This window comes from Miscanthus floridulus, chromosome 11 (genome assembly GCF_019320115.1).
Source record: "Miscanthus floridulus cultivar M001 chromosome 11, ASM1932011v1, whole genome shotgun sequence".
Lineage (NCBI taxonomy): Eukaryota > Viridiplantae > Streptophyta > Magnoliopsida > Poales > Poaceae > Miscanthus > Miscanthus floridulus.
This window is the reverse complement of record NC_089590.1, coordinates 36,552,157-36,570,136: the sequence shown is the minus strand read 5'-3', so window position 1 is coordinate 36,570,136 and position 17,980 is coordinate 36,552,157. Positions and strand designations below refer to the sequence as shown.

Sequence of the window (17,980 nt, the reverse complement as noted above, 5' to 3'; positions counted from 1 at the left end):
ATTAGAGCCATTTCCCATATCGAGTGCCCTTGTGCCGGCCTCAAATCTCCAGCTAATAAAACAGTAATCAGTCGCTAATCACCAAATAAATTCGGCAACCATCTCTCTTTGCTTTTATATACAAAAAGTATTTTTGTGAGATAGAGAAAAAAAGGTGGAAATCTCAAGAAAGCCCCTGAGTTAGGGCTGAACCCGTTGTTTGGGGCTGCACTGTTGCCGGATTTAATTTGGGGCACCGAATAGGGGCAAAAGTTCGAAACTTTTGGAGCAAACGAAAACAGAGATGGAATAATTTATTTCCCTTTTTACAGGACACACATGACCTGACCTACTTTTTTTCTACTCTACTGCAGCAGCACCTACATGACCCTTCTCGGCACATTGCCATTGTGTATTGCAAAATTTTGGAGGCTTTGACTTGGAAAAAAAAAAGCTTCGTTTTTTCGAGCGCTCCTCCACCGAAATAAAATTTCTTCTGAGGTGCGTCTCACCGCCGGCCGCGGTCTGCCGCCGCCAGATCTGGCGGGCGTCTCGTCGGGAGTCCCCGATCCATCAGCAGAGGGCGGCGGCCGCCCCTTCTTCCCCGCGGCCGAGCTCGCCTCTCCGCCCGCAGCCCATCTCCTCCCTCCGCTCGCCGCCGAAGCTCACCGCGCCGCAACCCGGAGAGGAGACCGCGCCCAGCCCAGTCGAGCACCGCCTGGGGCCCAGCGTCCTCGCGACCTGCTCCGGCGCGGCGTCCGCCCTCTGCAGCCCAGCGTCCCCGCGACCGGCTCCGGCGCGGTCGCCACACAGCTCCACGGGTAGGTCTCCGTCCGCACAGCGCCACGATCTTCTCTCGTCCCTCTCTGTCCGCTTCCTTGTCTTTTTCCTTGAATCGAGGCGTTTCTTGGCTCGATTTTAGCTGGGTTTTGGGGGAGATGCTTGTGAACTGGTTAGGTGCCTCTACTCCTAGGCACTTGTTTGTTTATTTCGCTGGGTTTTTTTTTCATTCGCTGGGTTTTTTTTTGGTTCATGCTACTGCGGTCGAGAAATTTGGATGTCAAACGTTGCGTTTTGCAGTTTCCTCGTTTGCAACGGGGACTTTGCAAAAATAGGCCTTAAAACGTGTGTGGCACTTGAAACGACGCTTTTGCCCTTCTGAACATTTGCTCCCTTCTGTTCGTTTGCCTGCTTACGTACGTACCGCCTGGGCAGGCTGGTTGGCTGGCCGCCGCCTGGGGCGTCGGGCGGCTGGCCGTCCATGGCTGCCGGCGCGTCGAGGTCAGGATCGCGCGTAACGACGAGAGGTTAGGGCGACACGAAACGTCGGGCTCTCCAGTATTACGTACGCACGGTGCAAAATTCACAGGAGGGCAAAAGTGTCTTTTCACTTGCCAGATACAACGAGAGATACGAGAAAATAGAGGAAATACACGAAATGGCATGAAAATTGAGACCTATTTTTGCGAAGTCCACGTTACAAATGGCAAAACTGCGAAGCGCAACATTTGGAGTTCCAAATATCGAAATTTCTCATCGCGGGTGGCGTTTGAGATTTGTGGGCTTGTGTAGAAAGTTTGGATCTTTTGTTCCATTTGTTGCTATGAAAGACACGATTTTTTGTTGTGGGCATTGTTGGAGGAGTTGCATGATATGCTTCGCTTAGCAGCTGCAAATCAAGGGTGAATGCGGCGTAAGGATGCTCGGGGGTCCGAATTTAGTGAAGTGAATCTCAGTGCCGCGTAGTGGTTTGATGGGAGCACATGCTATGTCCGAGCCGAAGTTAATACTGGGAAATGCCAGTTCTTCGTGATATAGAACTAGCGATCAGTATGGTTTAAGTGAAGCGCTCACTTCTAACTTGTTTTGGATCTGAAATGATTTGTTCAAACTTGATAGCTTACTGTTCTGGGACCTCTTCACTCTTCGGTGCTTGTTTGTATGCTCGTTGGTTTCTCATTTCAGTGGATCTTTATGTTTTGTAGTATATACTGTTACGTCATAGTGTTCTTTCATTTTTGATGTTGTCGTTCAGATTTCTAACCTGGATTTACTTAACTGCAGGCCAAAGCAATGAAGATTTCTAATCTGGATTCACACTTAATCTTGTCCAGTTATTGATCTTGGGCTTCGCTGCTCCCGTTCAAGTTACTTTGTTGGCCAATGAGTCCAGAGGCGCAGATGAGTGAGGAGTACAATATGGATGAGGCCCTAAAAGCCAAAAATGTTGCTGAGACCAAGTTCCATGCCCGTGACATCAGGGGTGCTCGGAAATACGCACTCAAGGCCCAGAATCTCTGCCCAACACTTGAAGGCATATTGCAGATGGTCTCAACGCTTGAAGTTCATCTTGCAGCTGAGTCCAAGATTGATGGAGAGAGTGACTGGTATCGGATATTGTCTTTAGGCGCCTTTGCAGATGAAGAGGAGGTGAAGAAGCAATATAGGAAGCTAGCTTTGCTGCTGCACCCAGACAAGAACAAGTCAGTTGGTGCTGAGGAGGCCTTCAAACTGATCTCTGAGGCATGGAGTGTGTTGTCAGATAGTAGCAGGAAGGTTGTTTATGATGAGAAGCGAAGAAACCATTCTGTTGTCAACGTAACCAGTGGCATCTATACTTATGATAAGAAGGCAAACAAGAGGGCTCAAAAGAATGCCGCCGCCGCCGCTGCAGCCACAGCTGAGGCTACTACCCGTCCTGTTGGGGTTGATACATTCTGGACATCTTGCAACCGCTGCCGGATGCAGTATGAGTACCTAAGAATTTATCTTAATCATAACCTGCTGTGCCCAAATTGCCATCATGCATTCTTGGCAGTGGAGACTGGGTTCCCTTGCAACGGAAGCAGTTCATCATTCTCCTGGTCAACCAAGCAGCAGCCGCAGCAGCAGCAGAACCACAATTCGACCAAGCATTCATATGGCTCAACAAGCAGGACTTCTAGCATCCCTGGGACAGGGCATGGGGGGTACCAGCAAGATAATACTTATGATTCCTACAACAATCAAGGCTTCCAGTGGAATCAGTACTCCAAGACAGCACCTTCAGCTGGTACTAATGCTTATAGTACACAGGCCTTGGAGAAACAGAGAAGGAAGCATGATGAGAGCTACAGCTACAACTATTCTGAAAGCGGCAATACATATGTCCATGAGAAAACTGCTTCAAGGCGCGGTCGCTTCTCAAAGCGGAGAAGGCATAATTATGATGCTTACACTACTGTGGATTATGGTGGTGATAACAAAGAAACAGTTGCCGCAAGCACAGAACCAACTGCTGTTTTCACTGATGTGGGACGGGTCAATGGTACTTCAGTGGAAAGGTTTAGATCTGCAGTTAGTGGAAGAAGAGCAAATATTCTGGGTGAGATTACCCAGATTGATACACGAAGTCTACTTCTTGAGAAAGCCAAGGCAACTGTCTGTGAAAAATTGCAGGAGTTAAACATCACATCATCTTCACGATTTGCAGAGAGAAGAGGATCTGAAGGAAAGCTATATCCTTGTGACAACAACATAAAGGTCAATGGTGTCCTCTCTGACAAACCTGGCAAGGGAGTCAAGCTATGCAACTCAAGAAGCATGGAAATCCAAGTGCCTGCTACTGATGACAAGAATCCAGAGCAGCGCCGTGTACCTGTGTCAATTGATGTCCCAGACCCTGACTTCCATGATTTTGATAAAGATCGAACGGAGAAGGCTTTTGATAGTGATCAAGTATGGGCTACATATGACAGCGAGGATGGCATGCCTCGCCTATATGTAATGGTTCAGAAAGTTCTTTCAATGAGGCCTTTCCGGATCCGCATGAGTTTTCTCAACTCAAAGTCAAATATTGAACTGGCACCTATAAACTGGGTCGCCTCTGGTTTCCAGAAGACATGTGGTGATTTCAGGGTCGGAAGATATCAGGTCAGCAAAACGGTCAACATATTTTCACACAAAGTGAGCTGGACTAAAGGTCCCCGTGGCATCATCAGGATTGTTCCCCAGAAAGGGGATACATGGGCCTTGTACCGTAACTGGTCTCCTGATTGGAATGAGCTTACGCCTGATGATGTGATATACAAGTATGAGATAGTAGAAGTCATTGATGATTTCACCGAGGAGCAAGGGCTGACTGTCATCCCATTGCTGAAGGTTGCCGGATTCAAAGCTGTCTTCCACAGACACATGGATCCCAAGGAGGTCAGGAGGATACCAAAGGAAGAGCTGTTCCAGTTCTCGCATCGAGTTCCTTCTCGTCTTCTGACCGGTGAAGAAGGCAACAATGCCCCAAAAGGTTGCCATGAGCTGGACCCTGCTGCAACTCCAGTGGACCTTCTTAAGGTTATCACGGAGCTCAAGGAAGACACGGTGGCGCAGACTGCTAAATATGAGGGGGGCAACTCTGAACACTGAAGATAGGTAGCTGGATGTCTGAATGATCAGTCCCACTTCGTTAACGACAACCGTGCCAGCACATGATGGTATCTAAAGCTCTACTACGTCATCTTATTTTTGGCTGATGACTTGGACAATACTGCCAGGGCAAGCAGCCTGTGTGACGGACTTTTGACCTTTTTAATTCTTAGGCATTTCTAACATTTGATTTTATCACTACACAAAACGCCTCGTAGATTAAATGGCCATTGGGAGGAGGCCGCACACGGCATTGGTGAGGAGGTTAGTCGACGGGAGGTAGGAGAGGAGGGTGAAGGTGTTTACTTGTTTGTGTAGGAGGCAAGTCTGAGTCGAGGGAAAGAGCTGATAGGCTTGGCTTGCCCATGTACCCCGCATTTGTGTACCCCGTTTTTACTTATGATGTTGTATTTCCTTCGGTCTTATAGTAATTCATCGCCATAATGTTGAACCTGATAATTGTAGACTCTGAACTCTGGTAACCATGTCGGAAAATATAGTGCTTTAATTTTATCTAGTGGATGCTTCTGTCTTTGACAGTGTACTGTTTGGTTGTACATCTGAATTACTTGGATCGATTGGTTGGTTCGGGAGCGTTTGGATGGTGTCTAGAGACTGCCGCACCGAGCGTTTGGCCATGCCACAACTGCGGTGCTGAAATTGGCCGCCGCACCTCCCGCACGTTTTGGCACTCAAAATGCACTAGCGGACCACGGCAAGGCTGTGGCATGCCGCAAATGGGGCAGCGAACCAAACGCATGCCGCAACTGCGGCGCTGAAGTTGTGGCGCGGCGCGGCACCCTTTGGACGCAAACCAAACGCTCAAATCTTTGTGCTGACGCATGCTGTATCCAAGAATGTACTCCTGGTATCATGTGGGATTGTACCACTATGCACTCATACTTGTGTGTATTTATTTGGTTGTGAGTTGCCCAGCAAATATCCAAGTAGGTATGCACTCACTGCACAGTATGATGGGATTTTCTGTTGCTCGGTAGGTGGCGTGGCAAACCAAATACTCCCTCTCCTAAATTGTCCCAAATTATCTGCCGCTTTGTGTTCCGTTATAGAAAATACGTGCAACATTTGTATTTCTAAATAAATTTATTAAAAAAGTAAATTCAAATATCTTTCCAATGCTACCGATTATATACCATAAATACTAATATTTTTTAATATATATTTTTCAAAGTTGTTACTCAGAAAACGAAAATGACAGATATTTTACGACGAAAGAAGTATACGGTAAAGGACACGAGGAAAGAAGATGGTTGGACGTGAATGGGTGATGCATTATACTAAGAATTAATTCCCAAGACCGTACAGGAGGTGCTGGGATCGATGAATCCAGGGGGAGTACATGAAGGACAATCCGGCTCTGATTTGTTACCCTACTTCAGCAGTACTTTTCAGCGAACCAACGGTGTTTTTCTCTCACAGCACTTCAGCATAAGCATTAGTATTAGTTCGCTGAAAAGTACTGCAAGTATTTGACCACAAGCATTTGGAAGATAGATATATGCTCGTTTTTCTTAGAAAAAAATGTAGTATAGATGGCTAATGCACATTTAGTGGTCACATAGAGGAAGAGTTTGCATGTGTTTGTTCGTAGGCTAATGCTTCTTATCCGTATGAGGCTCCCTCGAGACCCAATTGTGGCCTCAAGTATTTGGAAGATAGATATATGCTCGTTGCACATAAAAAAAAAGTGCCCCCCGAATAAATAGATCTTTATCAGCATGCATTAAACACTCTATTATATCTCCATATTGACAAAAGAATAAATAAAGAAGGAAACAATAGAAAGTGTGCGCCTTTACACAGACAGCAGTGGTGTCCGAGACTGAAAAGAGACAGCATGATCAGAGAGGGCACCAGGACAGCCAAGCAGCACTCCTGACGGCAGTCTTCCAGCTTTTGCATCTGACGTGCCATAGCCGATAGTGCTCGTCCATCGACAAATGAACAGATAGAGCACGGCGAGCCAGGGTGCTGTGCTGCGCCAGGGCGGTGATGAGGGCACCGCTGGTGGCGGCGGAACGGCTACCAGCCGGCGAGACTTCCTCATTGGGGTGGTGCCAAGGGCCAAGGCACTGTTTGCAACAAGGAAATTTTTCCCTATCCCTGCTTTTTTCCTACCTGTAAAATTTCTCTACAATTCTTGCGTTCCCAAACAGACCCTAAGAATTGTTTCTGGTCGTTATAGCGATCAAATCAACCATAGGAGTTCAAAACTCAAAGCAGATCACAACATTGACGAGTTGATACCGACCATTAACGATGAAAGAACATAATGCGATGCTGCAAACACAGTATCTTATCCATATCCCTAAAGCAACACCACATATGCATGGGAAGCTGAATAAATGTCAGTTACATCAAAATAGCACCTGGCAAGCCCATGAAATCGTGCGATACATTTTCCCTTTCCCCAACTTCACCCAGACAGCAAGTACAGAGATCGAAAGGATGCATCAGAGTCAGAGCGCAACCAAAGTCAACGGCTTTGAAGTTGCACGACACACAAGGGAGGACAGAGGGCTCCAATCCGTCTATGCACCATCAGTAAGGGTCCGCTTCGACGTGCTGATGTACAAAACTGCATTTGGGGCAACAAGCATCAGGATATAATGCACAAGCAGAAAATAAAACGGAGACATTGAAACATTTCTCAGCGGAGGAGACATTTAGAGATTGGGTTTGGAAATCCAGGTCGTACCGTTGTTGCCCCTTATGAAGGCATCACCATACTTGTTCTTCAACTGGCCATTCACGTACTCCTCAGTCTGCTCCATTGCGATGTTCATATAACCGTCCAGACAAGCCAATATACCTGGTTATCACAAGAGTTTGGACAAAAGAAAATTCGTAAAACTAACAATCAAATCCATGAAATGCTATTTTTCCTTGCTGGCATTTTATATCATATAGCGCACTAATTATCATCAAACAAAGACATGCCAGGGCCAGATGGCAGAAATAAAATGGATTTAGGATAGATAAACTCCAAATGTACATGCCAGCACTGGAAAACAGCAATCTATTATGTTCACTAAAAAGATTCAACATATATAGGTCTACACCATGGCAAATGCAACAGTGAAATTTGCTACATGCATGATATGCATAAGAGCAAGTAGAGTGATGAATTATTGCAGTGCCCAAAATTCATAAATTTTATGGCTGTACACTGTAGAGCATGTAGGCACAAACAAATCTTTTGGTGAGAAAATGAGACCTAAAAGGAGAAGTATAAACTGTAAAACAAGCTTACCAGCTTGAACAATAAATCAGTGCATGTAAGGGTATCCAACAGCTTTAATCATCACTTTGCTTTGCATTTTAACAGTTAGTCAGTTTGTTCATCTCACGCAATCTTACTGGTAAATACCAGCAGTGCTGCAGAATAAATGAAAACTAAAATGTGTCTTATTGATCTATCTTCTACATAATGGCAATTATCAAATTCTTCATTTAACCAAAACGCTAGCGGCCCCATAATCAACAAAATATGTATATATTGTTGTTGACTAAGGTACTGCAGACTAATACTCCCTCTGTTTCATAATGTTTATTTACTAGGCCCACTGTCCACATACAGCATCTTATCTTATTCAATTTAAAAAAAAAAAATATGTCTAGTACTCATTGGATATATCAACAGTCCATCCATCCAAAGAACAATCTGATTTCATCTCATTGGATATATCAACAGTTCATCCATCCAATGAGACCAAGAACAATCTGATTTCATCTTAAGTTACTCAGCTTTCAAGTCTACTAGGTACGCAGACAGGACAAACGTTGCAAAACAAAGGTACTTAGGTAGTAACAATTAAATGTTTTAGCTAACAAATGTTAGCCAAGATATATTAAATAACATCAGAGTACTACAAATTACTTTATGACATGCCAGGTAATATGGACAGTATGCAACTTGGCAGGAGCATACATAGGAAAATGGATGGATGGTCTAAAAGAGGACAGCATACTGCTTCCAGGAGCAATATAGGTACTTTTTCCACAATGAATCATGTTATTGGCCCTTAGCAGCAATAAACGATAATGGAATACTTTCGTAAAGATAATAATGTTATCAACCGGTTTGATCACAAATTTATTTCAATTTGTGAAGGAAGATACAGGAGTGAAGTTCCTGATATAACCTTTTGTTTTCGTAAGAAACCTATATTGAAGAGCCACAATCAACCAAATGGGAAATAGGCCAAGAACACAGGATAGTAACATATTTGCTTTAATATATTTGTTTTCTATATACATTTGATTTGATGCCTGTCAAGCAACATGCAACAGGAAACGAAAAGTCAATAAGAATTTGCTTGTTTGATACCTCACATAATATGCAGTAATCAAAAGATACATTAAATTCTCATACACAATTGAATATTGCAGCTTTGCATGTACCAATTTTAGTGAAGTATTTAATATCTATTACGAGTGAAGCGAAGCACTCACTGAGGCTACCAACATTCATGTTCTTCCCATCCTGTATACGGTTCTCAGTTTGTTCTTTAAGTAAACCACACGCGGTTGCTCGCACGAGGACTCGGTCTCCATTCCTCAGAATCTGGTCCACTTGATACGGCTTAGGTCTTAAGATATGAAGAGTACCCACCCATGTAATCGCCTGCTTATATAGGGTCCATTAGTGCAACAATATTGCACGTTATATTCTTAAGTTCCATGTCTAATTTGTACATTTACACAAACTATCAATATGTATGATGTGCCAAATGTACAACATTCTGGTAAAACTCGTTTCCAAAATCAGTTGATTAGAAATCTGAATGAAATCTGGTATGGACAGGGGATAAAAGGGACATGACTGATGGCAGTGAAGGCTAAGAGAGGCCAGTGGACCATGGTAGTCATGCAGGAAAGATGAACTCAAGGAAGTTCTTGCCAGAGATAAGCATTACTGCCTTAGTTAATCAGTAGTTGTGATTAGTGCACGGGAATGCGTCTGAGTTGATTCTAGGCAGCTTTGAGTTTGTAAATGCATACTGCACAAGAGAACATTAGAACACACAGAAGTATGCTCTAAAAAAACAGGTCAAGCTTGACTGGAAAAAATACTGAATCGTTGTGTAGACTTGAGCTCAAGGTGAGCTTCAGGTAGCTTGTGGAGTCCATGTTTTTTAACACCCTACAGGAACCTCCATTGAGCATTGCAGACAAAAGGACCTAGTTTGTGTTCTTCTGTTTGCTAGACTTACTTTTGTGTTTCCCCAAATCACATTACAATATTCAAATGTTCATACAAACTTCAACACTTCATGATAGTTTGCCACCCAACAACCTTTCTGTAACCAGAATAAATATGCTTTCACCAGCAAAGCCTAGAAGTCATTTGTTTGATTCTACAACGCGGGCTAGTTCTACAATTGCAACACTGTGCTAATGTGCTCCTTGGTTCGTGAAGATTGAAGTTCACAAAGATATTATATGTGAGAAATTACCAATTCATACAAGTCGACACTGCCCCATGCTCGCCCATCCAAATCACAGATACAAAATCCTAGAAGAGTAACCATAGGCTTCCAAACTAGATATTCAGGGTGTTTCTAGCAACCCCAGTTTACCTTACCGAACGCCCCAAAACGCGGAAATCAGCTAAGTGTCTGCCCACTGACATCCCGGAAACTCAGAGTTCAAAGATTTACGACCGCCTTCTAGGGTTTGGGCAGAGTAGCGGAAACGCGAGAAAAAGCGTGATTGATACCTCTGTAGTCGACGCCGGAGTTGAGCTTGACGACTACGGGGCGGCCCCTGATGGACTTGAGGAAGTCCGACGGCGTCTTCACCGCGCCGCCGCTGCCGCCGCTGCCGGGCTTGTCCGCGCCGCCGGTGCTCATCTCTCGAGTTGGTGTGCGCGACGAAACTGCGAGGGTTCGGTGGGTCTTGGTGCTGGGCCTAGGTCCGGCTTCTGCTTGAAAAGCTTGGGCCTACCGTCTTATCTCTTATATATAATTAAGACCGGACGAAAAACTCTAAGCTTGTTACCCCGTTCGGTTCGTGGCTGGCTCGACTTGGCTCGGTTTGGCTCGTTATGATAACGAGCTAAGCCGAGCTAAGATTTTAGCTCGTTAGTTATAATGAGCCAACTCGAGTTAGCTCGTGAGCCGCTCGTGAGCTAAACGAGCTAAGTTTCCAGAAAAAAAAATCAAAACTTAAATTAGTTTTTTATTACTTCATGTCTTTCATTTTACAATTGACTGGTAACTGGTCTAGACCTTATAAATTGACTACTAACTAGTCTAGATGCATTTCTTTTATATTATTATTATTCTCATACTTTAGATAAATACAAATATTATATTTTGTATATTTTTTTATATCTGGCTCACGAGCTTTAACGAGCCGAGCCGAGCTAGCTTTCTGGCTCGTTAGGATAACGAGCCGAGCCGAGCTAGCTCGTTATCTTAACGAGCCAGAACGAGCCGAGTCAAGCCATCTCGTTATCCAGCCTTATATACAACAACAACAACAAAGCCTTTAAGTCCCAAACAAATTAGGATAGGCTACAATTGAAATCCAACAGAAGCAATCAAGGTTCAGGCACGTGAATAGCTGTCTTTCAAGCACTCCTATCTAAGGCTAAGTCTTTGGGTATATTCCATCCTTTCAAGTCTCCTTTTATTGCCTCTATCTAAGTCAACTTTGGTCTTTCTCTGCCTCTCTTCATGTTACTATCTTGGCTTAGGATTTCACTATGCACCGGTGTCTCTGGAGGTCTTCGTTGGATGTCCAAACTATCTCAATCGGTGTTGGACAAGCTTTTCTTCAATTGGTTCTACCCCTAATCTATCACATATATCATCGTTATGAACTCGATCCCTTCTTGTATGACCGCAAATCCAACGCAACATACGTATTTCCGTGACACTTATTTGTTGAACATATCGTCTTTTCGTAGGTCAATATTCTGCACCATACAACATAGCAGATCTAATCGTCGTCCTATAAAACTTGCCTTTTAGCTTCTGTGGTACCCTTTTGTCACATAGGACACCAGATGCTTGTCGTCACTTCATCCACCCTGCTTTGATTCTATGGCTAACATCTTCATCAATATCCCCGTCTCTCTGTAGCATTGATCCTAAATATCAAAATGTATACTTCCTAGGCATTATTTGACCTTCCAAACTAATATCTTCCTCCTCCCGAGTAGTAGTCCCGAAGTCACATCTCATATATTCAGTTTTAGTTCTACTGAGTCTAAAACCTTTGGACTTCAAAGTCTCCTGCCATAACTTCAGTTTCTGATTCACTCCTATCCAGCTTTCATCAACTAGCACTACATCATCCACGAAAAGCATACACCACAGGATGTCCCCTTGTATGTCCTTTGCGACCTCATCCATCACTAAGGTAAATAAATAATGGCTCAAGGCTGACCTTTGATGTAGTCCTATCCTAATTGAAAAGTCATCCGTGTCTCTATCAATTGTTTGAACTCTAGTCACAACATTATTGTACATGTCCTTAATGAGCCCGACGTACTTCGTTAGGACTTTATGTTTGTCCAAAGCTCACCATATAACAATCCTTGGTATTTTATCATAAGCCTTCTTCAAGTTAATAAAAACCATGTGTAGGTCCTTTTTCTTCTCCCTATACCGCTCTATAACTTATTTTATTAAGAAAATGGCTCCCATGGTTGATCTTCCGGGCATGAAACTAAATTGGTTCATAGAGACCCACGTTATTACTCTCAAGCGATGCTCGATAACTCTCTCCCATAGCTTCATAGTATGGCTCATCAACTTAATTCTTTGGTAATTAATACAACTTTGAATATCCCCTTTATTCTTATAGATTGGTACCAATATACTTCTCCTTCACTCATCAGGCATTTTGTTCGATCAAAAAATCTGGTTGAACAGCTTGGTTAGCCATACTATAGCTATGTCCCCGAGGCATCTCCCCACCTCGATTGGGATACCATCCGGTCCCATCGCCTTACCTTCTTTTATCCTTTTCAACGCCTCTCTAACATTAGATTCTTGGATTCTCCGCACAAAGCACCTATTTGTGTCATCAAAAGAGTCATCCAACTGAAAGATTGTGTCCGTATTCTCACCATTGAATAATTTGTCAAAATACTCTTGCCATCGATGTCGGATCTCATCCTCCTTCACCAAGAGATGCTCCTTTTCATCCTTAATGCACTTAACTTGGTTGAAGTCCCTTGTCTTTCTCTCACGAGTCCTAGCCATCCTATAAATATTCTTCTCTCCTTCCTTCGTACTCAAACGCTGGTAAAGATCCTCATACACTCTACCCTTTGCCACAATTACAGCTCGTTTTGTAGTCTTCTTTGCCACCTTGTACTTCTCTATGTTGTCCATACTCCTGTCATGGTATAAGTGTCTATAGCATTCTTTCTTCTCCTTAATAGTCCTTTGGACTTTCTTGTTCTGCCACCAAGTATCTTTAGCCTCGCCTCCACTTCCTTTAGTTACTCCACATACCTCTGAGGCCACCTTTCGAATGTTGGTTGCCATCTTCTCCCACATGTTGTTTATGTCCTTTTCTTCCTTTCAAGAGCCCTCTTTAATAACCCTTTCCCTGAATACATCTGACGTCTCCCCTTTCAGTTTCTACCACTTTGTTCTTTCAATCTTAGCTTGTTTATCCCTACGGGTACGCACCTGAAAACGAAAGTCTACCACCAAAAGCTTATGTTGAGAAACAATACACTCCCCTGGTATCACCTTGCAACCTAAGCATGCTCGTTTGTCCTTTCTTCTTGTGAGGACAAAGTCAATCTGGCTAGAGTGTTGTCCGCTACTGAAGGTCACTAGATGAGATTCTCTTTTTCTAAAGAAAGTATTGGCTATCATCAGGTCAAAAGCTACCATGAAGTCCAGAATTTCCCCCCTCCTGATTCCTACTACCATATCCAAAACCTCCATGAACTGTCTCGAAACCTGCGCTTGTAGTACCTACATGCCCATTAAGATCTCCTCCTATAAAAAGCTTCACTACTAGGTATAGCTCTAATTAGGCCATCTAAGTCTTCCTAGAACTGTCTCTTAGCACTCTCGTCGAGGCCTGCTTGGGGGGCATACGCACTATTTACGTTCAAGATCATATCACCAATGACTAGCTTAACTAAGATAATCCTACCTCCTTGCCTTCTCACTCCCATCACACTATTCTTGAGGCTCTTATCAATCAAAACTCCTACTCTATTTCTATTCACAATTGTCCCTATATACCAAAGCTTGAAACCTGCATTGTCCACCTTCTTCGCCTTCTGACCCTTCTATTTAGTCTCTTGAATGCATAATATATTTACACGCCTCCTAGTTGCGGTATCAACTAATTCTCTTAGCTTACCTGTAAGCGACCCTATATTCCAACTACCTAAACAGATCCTAGTTGGTTCGACTAGCTTCCTTACCCTTCGCATCCGTCGACTCAGATGTGAAGACCCTTGCTCATTTTTCACTACACCCGGGCGTCGATGTAGCGCGCCATTAAAGATGCGATGACTCGATCCTTGCTCACTTGACACCATGCCTAGATCGTGACACGACGCGTCATGGGGTTGACGATCCAGCTCTTGCTCATTTAACACCATACCCGGGTTCCGATATGGCGCGTCGCTAAGAGGGTTACGCCCTAACGATTTTCTTTCGGGTTTCATCTCCATTAGAATGGCTAGATTTACCGTTGGCTCGCCACGCCTATTACAACCCTCCTCCTTTACCAGGGCTTGGGACCTACTATGTTGAGACAACATAGGCGAAGTTGTCTTATCTCTTATATATCTAAAGAAAATTGGGTCGATTTGAGTTCGTCACGGAAGAGTTGGACAGTTTGTGGGCATAGACGAGAGGGGACTCGTCCACAAATAGTGATTTTATATTTTTATTAATGATTAATTAACGAATTTATATCGTAGTTAAATTAATTTAGAAATTTCGATTAATTTAGTTTGATCAGATTTATAAAATTTTACCATCTAAATAAAAGAATTAATCTATCACAAAATATTTTAAAAATCAATCTAATGATGCTCATAAATGTTATTATTTTTTCTATAAACTTGACCAGATATAGAATAGTTTAATGTAAAACAAACTCAAAAGTCCTTATATCTCCCTCCGTTCAAAAAACGCAATTCTAGCTTTAAATCTGGACACACGTCGTGTTCAGGTTCAGAACTAGAATTACGTTTTTTTTCTGGATGGAGGGAGTACCAAGAGATATGCACGTGCGTCCACGCACATGTTTATAAAAAATATTCATAATGGATAAATAATAATAAACTAGATAAATGCCCATGCGTTGCACCAGGACTATGAACTTTTTTACTGAGCTTAGTAATCAGATGCGGATGCAGACGTATGAGTTTCGAGGATTTCTTATCGAACACAGACACGTGGGGATCTGGTCTTCATATCGAAACAACTTTAGACACTGAGTGGTAGTAGCAACAAATCTTTACATTCGTCATTGTTGTATAATTTCATATCATAGGACAGGTAACATCTAGGCATGAAATCCATTCTCGAAGGCATGAAATCGAATCTTCAAAAAATAAAGAGGAATAATGAATAGTTTTTAATTGAGAGATCGAAGGATAGAGAAATTAGCCTCACCCCTGTGCTGACAGCTGCCGTGATGCAGCTCGAGCATGTACGTAGATTGGGAGGAGGAGCACCATGATGTTGCTGTGATGATCCCATGGATATGTATTTGCCTTTTGGAATTATATTACCCGTGCTTTCTGGATTTATAAATAATGTGACGTGGCCACTGACACGAACTCTGCAGAAGTTTGTTCCGACGTGGACTCTGTACGTAGGTGCACTTGCGTCAGTCGTTTCGCAATTTCTCGGACTTCTGGCGCGGAGGTGTATGGGCTTCTGACTTTTGTGCAGGAACGGTGATCAGATAATATACGGATTTAGTATCACCAAGTAGATTGTTACTTTAGAGTTTTTTTTAGTGTAGAGAATTTGTAAACTCAATCATTATACTTACAAAATCATAATGCCATACAAAAAAGAATTATTTTTTAATACATAGGGCGCAACCATTGATGGCATTTCTTATGCTTGAGTGATTGTCGGACCCCTATTTTAGGGTTCTTTGTGCATCATGTATCAATCCTTGGATCAGTAGCTGATATGCATAATTTGAACAAAATTAATATAAAAAATCATATTTTTATTGCTAATGGGGAAACACATTACATAGTTCGGGTTTACATAGCTTGGGCCATAGGCCTTATAGTATATATCAGAGTTCTACGACAGCGGTCCTATGTCATCGTGGCTCCATTCCTACAGGTAGCTTGGAGTGCGGACGTAACCCTAGACTTATTCCTTAAGCGTATTCCTATATCCCAACGTTGTATTCCTAGAGTAGCTCCTTCGTGTAATCGTACGGCTCCGTCTTCGGGTATACTTCGGGTGGCCTATCCTTGCGTAGTTCTCGATAGCTCCATACTTGTACGTTCTCCTATTGTCCTATCCTTGCGTAGCTTCAGTAGTTCCATCCGGGTATGTGCTCCTGTATCTTCTCTTCTAAAATCATAGAATGGAGGGGGTTGAGTACGTAAAGTAGTCAGCAAGACCTAAACTTTGGGTTGAGGGGAGGTGGAAGGGAAAGGCTATATGTGGAGGTGGTTAAAGTAGTAAAGGTGGTAGGGTGAGGTAGTTATAATTATAGGTTGGACCCTGGTAGAGTATTACCATTCTCACCAGTTTCTAGAGTTAATTATAGTTTACCAAATTAGTAAAATACATCTTACCATATTCTCATAGTTACAGAAGTCTAATCATAGTTGCTCTTATCTCAGCATCTGCCCATTCCAAGGGCATGGCTATTCGAATAGATTCAATAAACTCTGCAGAGGTGTATAAATTTTTCCACAAGATAGACACAGTCCGACACCATCGTCATGGCTTAGACTAAGCCTGGGCAAAATACCCGATACCCATTACCCGTACCCGAATTACCCGAACCCGGACCCGAATTACCCGAACCCGAGGTACCCGATCCCAAATTCGGATAGCGATTTTGATTACCCGAAATTAGTTTGGGTAATTCGGGTAATATCCCCCGGTACCCAAACTACCCGAACTACCCAAAGATTTGTTTTGTCTTTGTATTCATCATGTGTTGTTAGCTGAACCATTTAACTTATCACTTTATTAGAATATAATTCTCTCTATTTGAATGAGTGACTGTAATATATTATTCTCTACAAATTGCTATTGAAATTCTATACAAATTGCTGCTGAAATTATGTATAGATCGCTACTGAAATTTAGTGTAGTTTGTTGTTTTCTGTAAATTTGGGTATATCGGATAATACCCGAACCCGAACCCGAATTATCGGGTACCCGAATTTGCGGGTAGTGTTTTTTCGGGGGTAATATCGGGTAGCAATTTTTATTACCCGAATTTTGAATTACCCGAATTTTGAATTACCCGACCCGAAAAAATCGGATAACCCAAACGCCCAGGCTTAGCTTAGACAGGTCTAACGAGATCCCGTACCCGCTTGGGTGCTAACCTAGATTTCCATATAACTCTACCGTGGCTTCTCAGGGGTTGGAAAACACACTAATCTTGGGAGGATACCAAATCGTCCCATCTCATAATCTCGGATGATACCACATCATCCCATCATATAATATCGGACGATACAACATCATCCCAACATAATAGTGCCAATGATACCAAATCATCATAATAAATAATAACATGGCTCAAACACGGTCAAAAACAATAATCATGGGCTCGAACGCGACCAAAAGTTCAAGGGCTTAACATGGAAGATCACATAGCAACCACGCCAACCGGACCACGGAAGATCACATAGCATCCGTGTTGGCTCCTGATATTCCGCTGCCAACACTGGCCTCTAAGTAGAAATTATACTTCAATCTAACAGGGTGTGAGATCAAGACTGCCCATATCAGACATGTGGCTGTACGAAATATCTCACTAGGCGAGAGGGACTACGAACCGGTCCTTATGTGACCTAGGCGAGTATCTCCCACAGTAACCCTCACCAGGCGTTCCTGCCAAGGTAATCTATCCCCACATAAATTACCCCCACTTGCCCCTTGTCGGGGTTTAGTCCAGTTTTACCAATTTAAGTTCATAGTGGTTATCCTCAGGTTCATAGAGCTCATTTCATATCAAGGTAACCATTACCTTATCATTATTGATCACATTAACATAGCCGAGCTCATGACCCATTATAATTTCATTAATTCATAAAAGAGAAATTAGTAATATAAGTTAAGTTTATTAATTAATGGAGATGGGGTTTGGTGGATTTATGGTAGAGGCTAGCAAGATGTTGTGGTGGAGGAAAGGGAGTACTTAAGGGATGATAAATGAAGTGGAGGGAAAAGTATAGGTGGGTGTTAGGACTTGCCTTCATTCGCTGACGATCATATCCTTCTCCAATTCCTGTGTTTCCTATTCCTGTCTTCTGGACTTCATCGGGTTCTCTCCACATCTTCTATCCTATGCGGTCTAGCGTTGACAAGCAAAACACAAACAAGGAAAAATAACAAGTAAGGCATGTAAAACAAGCATAGGC

The 17,980-nt window shown here is 42.9% G+C and overlaps 2 protein-coding genes across 2 annotated transcripts; one reads left to right on the top strand and one right to left on the bottom strand.

Moving 5' to 3' along the window:
• Positions 1 to 222: 222 nt before the first annotated feature.
• Positions 223 to 4,906, top strand: LOC136492986 (uncharacterized). The gene is made up of 2 exons (XM_066489010.1): positions 223 to 800; positions 2,044 to 4,906. Exon 2 carries the CDS (start codon positions 2,143 to 2,145, stop codon positions 4,378 to 4,380), a length of 2,238 nt encoding a protein of 745 aa, XP_066345107.1. The 5' UTR covers positions 223 to 800; positions 2,044 to 2,142; the 3' UTR covers positions 4,381 to 4,906.
• A 1,717-nt stretch (positions 4,907 to 6,623) lies between these two features.
• Positions 6,624 to 10,319, bottom strand: LOC136493063 (uncharacterized). The gene is made up of 3 exons (XM_066489100.1): positions 10,124 to 10,319; positions 7,100 to 7,213; positions 6,624 to 6,979 (listed from the first exon to the last, which is right to left on the bottom strand). The coding sequence occupies exons 1-3, from the start codon at positions 10,254 to 10,256 to the stop codon at positions 6,933 to 6,935; spliced, it is 294 nt and encodes a 97-aa protein (XP_066345197.1). The 5' UTR covers positions 10,257 to 10,319; the 3' UTR covers positions 6,624 to 6,932.
• Positions 10,320 to 17,980: the final 7,661 nt, after the last annotated feature.

Coding starts and splice junctions, on each gene's coding strand:
- LOC136492986 (XM_066489010.1), top strand. CDS start 2,143: ATGAGTCCAGAGGCGCAGATGAGTGAGGAGTACAATATGGATGAGGCC.
- LOC136493063 (XM_066489100.1), bottom strand. CDS start 10,256: ATGAGCACCGGCGGCGCGGACAAGCCCGGCAGCGGCGGCAGCGGCGGC. Junction 7,214..10,123: donor CTCCGGCGTCGACTACAGAG/GTATCAATCACG, acceptor TGTGATAACCAG/GTATATTGGCTTGTCTGGAC. Junction 6,980..7,099: donor CTTCATAAGGGGCAACAACG/GTACGACCTGGA, acceptor CCCCAAATGCAG/TTTTGTACATCAGCACGTCG.